We start from the raw sequence: 10,298 nt of genomic DNA, 5'->3' as shown, positions 1-10,298 counted from the left end.
TCCATTCCAAAACCCACCAGAAACAGAGTATATCTTCCTTCGTGCGAAGACCAGATATGTAAAAGAATTAATAAGCATGATTTGCTAGTGTTTCGCCTGACTTTTTGATCATTTATATTTTTTCCGAAAAACCTACAGCATCACTATAGTCAATTGCAGAGATATCAAGTTTCGAATTTTCACTGAATTCGTCATCTATGCTTTGGAATAAATCTTAACTCAACGAATGAGGAAAGCATATCAGCAGTGGATGACTTGTTGATTTTTTCCTAATATTTATGATATTTAGTACGGTTATAGATATATTTATCATAGTCCCTTCATTAAAGTTTATTCTAATTGCCACTGAGTAATTTTACACTCTGAAACATATTCCTACATTAATAACTGTGGGGATACATCTACATACACATTATCCTAAATAAAGCAATGTTGTTCTTCAAATTTAATCTCGTTGTAATTTTATAAATTCGTCAGGAAATCTGGTTTCATGAAATTTTGTAGCACTGCTTTGGGAAGCTACGAAATATTTGAGGGTAGAGATACAAAAAAGTTGAGTACACAGTTTAACTTAATGTAAGATATATACAAGTGAGAACCGGAGAAATATCATGAGAGAAAACTTTGGCATGGAAACCAGTATATTTATTACGAATAATGTAAAGAGTACAAAAATCAGGGAAATCAGGATCATTTCAGAAAAATCAGGATAAATTGATTATTCGTCAGGATATCAGGGAGCATGCTTAAAAGTCTGGGATATCCTGAAAAATCAGGAAGGTTGGCATCTCTGATTGTAAATATATTTGTATGTTTATCTGTAGGGTTGTCCCACATCAATAGAAATTTAACCCCCTTCCTCTTGACCGATTGATCTGAAATTTGGAACACGCCTTTATCTCTGCTGTCGTTATAGAACTGCGTATTCCATGATCTTGAAAATCCAAAATGGCGGCTGCTACAAAATGGCGGACTATATATTTTATATACCCATCAAATGAAAAGGCTTGATGAGTACAACATACTTATTTGTGAAAATGCAAATCCAAAATGGCGATATATGTTTTTATTTCAAAACCCCATCAATATGGATACCAAATGAAAAGACCTGACTAGTGACATTAGATCATGAAAAAATGGGTGGGTTATATCTATGATATTTCCGCAAGGTTGACGTGGGACTACCTTAGCTTAGTAATCATTTGTATGTATTGATTAAATTTTTGATTGAATAAAACAATTTTCGAATTCAATTGAATTCAATATATTTGGGTTGTGAGAAAAAATTTGAACAAATGCAATGTCTCTAGTGTCTGCATGATCTTACCAGGTACCTAAGTTTAGAAGACCGTGTTAGGGAAACGCATTCTAGTCTGTACAAAGGTAAGCGAGTCCAAAGTACTCGCAGTTTGCATGTATTTTCAATGCCGATTTCCCCAGACACCTTGGTTTAGTATTTGCAATGCCAACTTCCCCACGCTCCTTGGATTTGAAGTCTGTGTTAGGGAAACACATTTCGGTGGGAACAAAAGCTCCCCCTACTTTCATGTATTTGCAATGTCGGTTTCGCCAATGCTGCTTGGTTTTGAAGTCTGTGTTAGGGAACACAATCCGGAGAGAACAAAAGTCCCCCTACTTTCATATATTTGCAATTCCGATTTCCCCAAGGCTGCTTGGTTTTGAAGTCTGTGTTGGGGAAACCGTAAAGCGGGCCAATCAAAACGAGGCAGTAAGGGCGTAACGCTTAACATTTTACAGTTATTCAATTATTTACCTAATGGAAAATAACACTTTACTAATTGCGATAGATGCGTTGAAATATTCCCTATCAATTGATGCAAACATCTTTCCGATTTAGTAGAAAATGTTCGAGTTATAAGCATTCGAAATCTTGCATTTTGACGTAGGACTACGTCTAACCGGAAGATATAGGGGGTGAAATGGAAATCTAGGCACTGAACAAGTAGGAAAAAATGCAAGACTTGGAACGCTTATAACTCGAGCATTTCTCAATAGATCGAAAAGGTTTTTGCATCAATTGATAGGAAATATATCAACGCATCTATCATAACGAATAACATTTCATTTTTTTTAGATAAATAATTTAATAATTGTGAAATATCAAGCATTGTCAAAATGCACTATGTGCCCATTTTTTATTGGTCCATTTTGTGCTCCTCAAAACGTACCGACCAAAACGGGCAACCAGAGCAGCAGCGAAATAGAATGAAGCACGATTGGAAAGGAAAAAGAAAAAAATGAACGAAACATTGGTCGCAGTCTCACACATGCGTAATTCTCGAGCCAGCCAGTCAGCTTAAAAATCCCCGCTCCGCTGCCGTAACGATCATTCTCATTCAAACCGTATACCACATCGGTTCGCATCACAACACATCAACAAACCAACCCAAGCAGCCATGTCTGGACATGGCAAAGGAGGAAAAGTGAAGGGAAAGGCAGAATCCCGCTCGAACCGTGTTGGTCTCGAGTTCCCCGCAAGGGTAGCTAGGCCGAGCGCGTTAGTACCAGTGCACCAGTCCACCTAGCCGGCGTTATATAGTTTCGGCCGCCGAAGTGATCGAGTTAGCTGGCAAAGCTGCTCGCGACGATAAGAAAACCCGCATTCGGAACAGAACACATTCGGTTCGGTGGACATCAAGACAACAGGCAGTTGCAGCGAGTGGCGAGTGGCAAACGCAATCGCAAAACGGCATCAGGTAGCAGAAGAAAAAAGTTTGTTCTTTATACAAATTGCTTTGGTTGCAAATCCAGAACAAGGCGGCATCGAGGGCGTTCGAAATGGTTTTTTTCAAAACCACGTGTACTAAGTTTTCTAAATTGGAACCATTCCATAAAACACGGCGCTTTTCAGGGCCATTAAACCTTTCAAAAAAGAGTTTAGGAAATACAGTTCAATGCTTTCTAAAACATTATCCAAAATAATAATAAAACACAAATTGATTTTTTCATAATTTGTTTGCCAGGATCTGATGAGTATGTGAATTTGGCAGTTGTTCTGAGCTTATTGATAGTTGGGGACTTTCCTGATTATTCAATTTTCACCAATTCTTAAATTGTTTCCAGATTGAAAGTACAGTAATTTACAATTAGTTCGACATTTAACTAATTGGACGGACATGTAATGCGACTTATTTAGTTGGACATTTTTGTAAACATAGAGATCCAAATTATGACCCCACATTGAAAGTCGACACTGTACCACTGTCATCGTAAATGTTCAATTACAGGTTAAAATCGCCTCCAATGCGACACTGAGTGGCGCTTCGGCACGTCGCATTGAATGTAATTTACTATACAACATGTCACAAAGCTGAATGGGAAGAAATTTTCCAACTATGAAAGCTGTGGCGAGTGGCAACAAATCGCTAAACAGGAAGGTTTAGCCGAACAAGATGGGGATATCGAGTGATAACAAAACAATAAACTCTTTAGATTGAAGATAATTTTGTGATCCTGAAAAGGACCCTTTTTAGCCTGCATGTGAATCCAACGAGCGAACAAATCGTAATGAATGTATTTTTTTGCCATCGCTCATTCGTTCGTCTCGTTGGACTCGCCCCTCTGGCTGAGTCTGCCGATTTGTCTCTATCCTGTGAGTTTGTGCCGCTAGAGTATAAAACACTTCTTCTTCTTCTTTAATGGCGTTAACGTTCCCTGTGGAACTTTTGCCGTCTCAACGTGTTCATTAACTAGCGTCATTCATTAATACTTGGTTGAGATTTCGATGCCGAATAACACGCCTTAAATGTACTCTGGAGTGGCAAGCTCTAGAATACGCGTGACCACAGTGCAAGCCGGAAGAATTTTCTTTGACGAAAAATCCCCCGGCCAGAACGGGAATCGAACCCGAACACCCGGCATGATAGTGTGGGACGCTAACCACTCGGCCACGGGTGCACAGTATAAAACACGCGGACCCCAAAAAAATATCTTATTTTCTTCCAAACCGTAAACCCGTGTGGTTGTACGGCATCGGCATCGTGGTCGTAACAAAGGAGGACAAGTTAAGGGAAAGGCAAAGTCTCACTCGAACCGTGCATGTCTACAGTTTCCTGTTGGTCGCATTCACTGATTGCTCCGCAAGGGTAACTAGGCTGAACGGATTGGTGCCGGAGCACCAGTATACCTAACAGCGAATATAGAGTTTCGGCCGTCGGAGTGCTCGAGTTGGCTTGCAAAGCTGCTCATGACAATCAGAAAACCCGCATCAAGAACAGAGCAGCTTCGGTTCGGCGCTCATCAAGGCAACAATTAGTTTCAGTGAGTAGCAAAGTGTTTCTCCGGCACGTCGCATTAAATGTAATTTACTGAACAACATGTCACAAGCTGGATGGGAAAAAATTTTCCAACTGTGAAAGCTGTGGCGAGTGGCAAACGCAATAGCTAAACAGGAAGGTTTAACCGAACAAGATGGGAATATCGAGTAATAACAAAAACACAACACCAAACTTTTCAGAACCATCAACATATTCATAAAGAGTAAACAGTAAACTAATACATTTTTCAGGTAGATAGGTAGGTATTCACGTAGGAGAAGAAAATAAAACAATATATTTAAAATATATATTTAACAAAAGCTGTCCCCTTTGTATAGTCCTACGTCACTCCGGTTATGTCCCCGACATTACCCACCCGTCTTTTTCCTGCATGTTCAGTGTTTATGTTTTCATTTTACCCCCCATATATTCCGGTTAGACGTAGTCCGACGTCAAAATCCATGTTCAAAATGGCCAATTACTTTTATTTATTCAGCGATTCCACCCCAACAGCAAAACAACTCTTTTCAGGCCAACAAATCATTATCAGAGAGTCCTACGTCAACTATGCGAAATAGGTACCCTCAAGGACTCAAAAACTCCCAAAAAGTCAAGTGGCGTTTATGGGGTTTCTCAACAATTCATTTACCTTCCTTGTGGGTTTCGCCAATAGTGCAAATAGCTAGAAACAACGCCTCGATGCTTAGTCTACCCTCGGGAGCTGTTTGCACTTGACAGTGCGGTGGAGACGTCCGTGATGCACCGGCCGTCAATTTTCTTCTTGGGCTTGTTACACGCAGAAGAACTGGATCTAACAGCTTGCGTAGCAACAGCAGTAGCATTGGAGGCAACCTGACGTCTGATCAGCGAAGTGTCTTCTTCAAATTAATCATACTATTTCACTCCTTCATTATCTTCTTCAGTGTGATGTCCTGCGTATCCTTATTTCACACATCTGAGAAATGTATTATTTCAGCTGTGAACATAGATTGTGTGACCTGAACTGAACTGAATGCAAACATCGCAAAAATATAGAAACAAACAATGTTCACGCACATGAGATGTAGTGTTTAGATTTCTTAAAAATCGATATCACATCGTTCGTTAATATCACAATCCGGATGGATTTTTTAGAATAACCAGGAGAACAACGAGCGTTCGTATAAATAACAGCAACTGTGTCAATTTATTTATGGCCAACGATTCTAGACTAGAGTATCTACATCATGTTCTGCTTGGCAAACTTAGCAGTATCTTGGAGGGCTCGTTCCAGCAACGCCTCAAACATCACGGGCTTCACTTTTCGACTTTTCATATTGCACACCTGGGTTGGGTTTTGTCCTCTGGGTGCGGACACTCCCGACTTGAACACCTGTCCAACCAACTTGATCCATTTTTGTGCATCAAATCGCTCGTTCACGTATGCCGCCGGAACTGTTGCTCTCGCCTTCACCTGGTTATCGGTGAGACTGATAACGAGGAACGGTCGCTCGGGAATGTATCGTGTAACTTTGCTCAGTTGAACCTCCTCCAAGATCATGGAACTTTCAAGAAAGTGAACAATGAAGGGATTGTTTTCCGGCGGTTTCTGTTGTAGCAGGCTCTTCATTTCCATATCAATAAATTCCCGGAGGGAAGCTCTTGTGGTGTCTTTGAACTGATCATAAAGTTCGTTGATTACAGTCAAACATTTTTGTCGTATGGCATAGGGAAGGTTGATGTCGTTTTCGGAGCCGACAATAAGGACATTTTTAAGTCGCTGCAAACGTGTATCAATATTCGCTGCGTCATTGACCATTTCACGGTCGGCCATGTCTTGTTTCAACTGAGCAACGTCATTGCGAATCTGTTCACCCAGCGTATGGGCCCTATCGGCAGCAGAACCGGCGATCGCGTGAAAAGTGTAACAACCCGATTTAGACTGAGACACATTGGTAATGCTGAAATCTTGTAGCTCTCCAGTTGATTGAGCATGCGTCCCACAGCAGAATTCAGATGATATCGATGAACCAATGTCGACGATTCGCAAGCCTTTCTCGGGATACACTTCTCCGGGAATCATTATTACCTAAATGGAAGTGACATGTTTGTTTACGAAGTTTATAGGAAAAATTAACACATATACCTTGTCGAAATCAACATCAACAGCGTTGCAAACACGCGTTTTTATCGGTTCATTCCGTTGAATGATCTTTCGAATGTTTTGCTCGATAATTTCTACCTTTTCCGGTTCGAGTTTCGCACAGCACACAGCTAGCTCCAATTTTAAACCTTTATCGCCTACGTAACTTGATCGCTGACAGATTGGCACCTGAAGCACACTCCTGGCGGTTGCATTAAGCAAATGCGTTGCAGTGTGATGCAAGACGGAGGAACTTCTCCTCACCGGATCAACACTGAGCACAATCTCATCGCCAATCGACAATTTTTTAGCTACTAGTCCTCTGCCAGCTATTGAATGCATCACAAACCCTTGGAATTCACTGACAGATTTCACTTCAAATTGGATGGAGGGATCATTGGCTAACCAGAGGCTCCCTGTGTCACCTTGTTGTCCCCCAGATTCGCAATAGAAGTTACTTTTTTCGGTTATCACATGATAAAGATCAATCTCTCCCTCAACTAGCGAAGTAATCTTAGTTTTTAATTGAGGAATTTCATACAACTGTTTGTTCTTATTGTACACGTAATTATATTTGTATTCATTCCGTGTGGGATGAATTTGTGCTTGGTTGAGGTTTTGTTCGAGGTCACGAGAAGTTTCCAAGGTTTTATGCAAGCGAGCAGCTAGTTCAAGTTTTGCTCCCTCTTTGAGTTGCTTCGTATAGTTGTTATAGCCGACCAAGTCCACGTCTAGTCGCTCATTAGCAGCTATCTTGAGAAGAATGTCCTCATCCAGTCCGTACGTATCGTACATTTTGAAAATCACTTTCCCACTCAGCTCTTCGATGTGTTCTTGTAGTTTGAGTCTTTTAATCTCCTTCAACGCATGAGGTAAACCTGGATGATCGAGAACATCCACTTCTTCGAGGTAGGAATTTTGTTTCAACAGCGCGCGTGATTCAGATGACACGTTAGCACAAAGCCTTTGGAAGGATTGCTCCTCGTGTTCTATGATGAGCTGAGTTTCGTTGAGTTTTATTTCCATTTCTGGATAGGTCGGTCCCAAGCTTTCTACTACGGCTGGAACAAGCTCGCGTACCAGTGTCGGACACGAAAAGATACGATCCGACATAGATAAAGATCGACGTATCACACGTCGTAGTTTAGGACTGTGAATAAAATGATCGGTACAATAAATGTGATTTTGGATTTCGTCCACTTGATAATACCTTTGCAACGGAAACATTCCGTCTGACAAGCATGCAGTAATCATCCTCGTGTGATCAGCTACAATTCGATAAGCTGTATCTAATACAAACCTTCGATTATTTACATCAAATGTTCCCCCGTACTCTTCTTTATTTGTTACCTTAAAAAAATCGTTAAATAATAACTAAGCCGACAGAATCAATTATTTCGTTACCTTACAAATACGATCGAATAGTGGTGTGAACAAATCCGTATCGTAATTGCTACTTTTCTGCTGCAAATGTGCGACAAGGCGCTCCAAGCCCATACCGGTATCTACATGTCGTTGTGGAAGGTTTCTAATACAACCATCATCCAGACTCCTGTTGTATTGTATGAAAACAATATTCCACACCTCAGTTAAATCTTGCACACCCGCGTTGACCAATTGCCTTCGAGTTGCTACGTCCATAAACTGGTCCGAATGATCGATGTAAATTTCGGTACATGGCCCACAAGGGCCAGAACTGCCCATCTCCCAAAAATTCTCGCCAGCTCCAAAGGGAATAATTCTCTCAGCAGAAATGCTACGATTATAAAAAGAAATTACATTGTGACGTAAACAGAAACATAGCTCTCATTTACCCCAAGCTAGCCCAAATCTCTTTGGTTTCCAAATCCGCTGGCAGTCCCATGATTTCATCCCCTCCAAAATACGTTACATACAGTCTCCTACCATCAATGTTATACCCATCCTTCAGCAATCGCAAAGCCATTTCACAAGCCTCGCGTTTGAAATAATCCCCGAATGACCAGTTCCCGAGCATCTCGAAGAAGGTATGATGATACCCATCATTCCCAACAACACTGATATCGTTGTGTTTGCCACCCACCCTAATACACTTCTGCGAATTGGTCGCTCGCTTGCAGGGCGGTTCCGCCGTTCCGAGAAACACATTCTTAAACTGATTCATTCCGGCGTTTACGAAAGCTATCGTGGGATCACTGAACGGAACCACGGGACTCGAGCGCACCAGTTTGTGTCCGTTTTCATTTGCGAAGTAGTCCAAGAATCGCTGACGAATTTCTCTGGAGCTGAGATGGCTACAATTGCTCGAGTAGCGTCTGCAGAACAACTGTCTCATTCGGTTAAAACGTGAAATATTACATAATGTAGGATATCTCATCCTAGTGTGTCGAATATTGCTAAATTCGTAAAAAATGTGCTATCTATCGGATTGAATCACCATACGCAAACCAAAACACCGGTCGGCAAGACTATTTACTTTTCTGACGTTTAATATGAAAACATTACACTAAACAACATTAGGGGTGCTCCACAATACCTTGAAAAAGTGCGTCCAGTACCCGGGAAAAAATGGTTAGAAAATTATTAGGGGTCGTCCACATACCACGTGGACAACTTTAGGGTGGGTAGGGGTTACGAAAATGTCCACGTTTGTCCACGGTGAGGGGGGTAGGGGTATAGCCAATGCCCACGTGGATGAAAATAAATATTTGTGAAAAAACAATCACATCTATATTTGAAAATCAACGAAATCTGTTTTTCATTTTCAAGAATTTTTAAACTTTTTTGACAATAAAAAGTTTGAGCTACCTGATGTTTTTTCATCCAAATACTTGTTAGTGTGAACACAATGGTAAAATTCGTGGATTTCGAAGATGCTTAAAAAGAAATTGCTACGGAAGTAAATAATCTAGCAATTTGGTGTCAGAAAATTAGGGGCTGTCCACATACCACGTGGACACAAAAAGCACGATTTTAGACTCCTCCCTCCCCCTCCGTGGACAAGTGTAGACATTGACCAGACCTCCTTCCCCTGTTGTCCACGTGGACATTCCTGAATATTATATTTTATTAAAAATTACCAAGTAAACACCTTTATTGCACTCTTATTCCATTTCAAATTCATTTAATGTTAGATTTTATTTCTCAGAAGGGACTGTTTCAAATGACTTTTTCACTCACGCGAATAAGAAATTAGGAGTTCAAGGATGTAGAGGCGAGTGAACTGAAAAGTTTAAAGCTACTTTAAAACAAAGAATTTCAATAGGAGTTCAAAGAAGTATTCTTGAATCATTTGCTGCCATTTTAGCATAGAAATCACCGTGTTATTCCAACAGAATAAGGCATCATTTTTGGAAAAAGTAATGCAAGTGAAAAATCAAATCTTCACCTTCCTATGTCTGTTCTCAGCCACCAAACCTTTTTTACCGTGCAGAACTGTAGTCAAAAACCAGGACCTTATTTTGAGGGACTGTGTCGAAAGATGGCACACGAACGAGAGTTTTAGAATATATTTTTATATATAAAAACATCATTTTAAAACACACTATTCAGTAGATACACATCTTAAATTCACAACGAATTAAAAAAATCTTGTTTATCTTTGATTGTCATACAGATTATGTATTAATGTTAATTAATTATGTACACTGTTCTTTCAAGTAAAAATAATTCCGACCAGTTTGGCACCCATGTCCAAACTGAAAACGACAGCAAAGGGTTAACATGCAACTGTGTATCTATATGAAGATTATCATTATTTTGACATTTTTATACAATTTTCACACATCGTCATGATTTGCAACTAGAGTATGCGTTCTGCATGATTTATTTTGAAATGAAGAAAATCATCTGACACCAAAACATGTGCAAAACGGTTCAAGAAAATGATGACTGTCTATGACCAGAAGCTCCAGTCATAC

At 40.2% G+C, this 10,298-nt stretch overlaps 1 protein-coding gene across 1 annotated transcript; it reads right to left on the bottom strand.

Annotated features, from left to right (window-relative positions):
- Nucleotides 1-5,215: 5,215 nt before the first annotated feature.
- On the bottom strand, nt 5,216-8,914 carry LOC129767302 (alanine--tRNA ligase, mitochondrial). The gene is made up of 5 exons (XM_055768024.1): nt 8,214-8,914; nt 7,804-8,155; nt 7,610-7,749; nt 6,403-7,549; nt 5,216-6,345 (listed from the first exon to the last, which is right to left on the bottom strand). Exons 1-5 carry the CDS (start codon nt 8,753-8,755, stop codon nt 5,497-5,499), a joined length of 3,030 nt encoding a protein of 1,009 aa, XP_055623999.1. The 5' UTR covers nt 8,756-8,914; the 3' UTR covers nt 5,216-5,496.
- Between the last annotated feature and the right edge of the window lie 1,384 nt (nt 8,915-10,298).

The sequence above is a fragment of the Toxorhynchites rutilus genome, chromosome 2, assembly GCF_029784135.1.
Source record: "Toxorhynchites rutilus septentrionalis strain SRP chromosome 2, ASM2978413v1, whole genome shotgun sequence".
NCBI classification, from domain to species: domain Eukaryota; kingdom Metazoa; phylum Arthropoda; class Insecta; order Diptera; family Culicidae; genus Toxorhynchites; species Toxorhynchites rutilus.
This window is presented reverse-complemented; position numbering and strand designations above follow the sequence as displayed.

Excerpts from the sequence above, each read along its gene's own strand:
- LOC129767302 (XM_055768024.1), bottom strand. The coding sequence starts at position 8,755 with ATGAGATATCCTACATTATGTAATATTTCACGTTTTAACCGAATGAGA. Across the intron at positions 7,750-7,803 it reads TATTCGATCGTATTTGTAAG|GTAACAAATAAAGAAGAGTA; the intron begins GTAACGAAATAA and ends GATTTTTTTAAG. Across the intron at positions 7,550-7,609 it reads GGAATGTTTCCGTTGCAAAG|TCCTAAACTACGACGTGTGA; the intron begins GTATTATCAAGT and ends TTTTATTCACAG.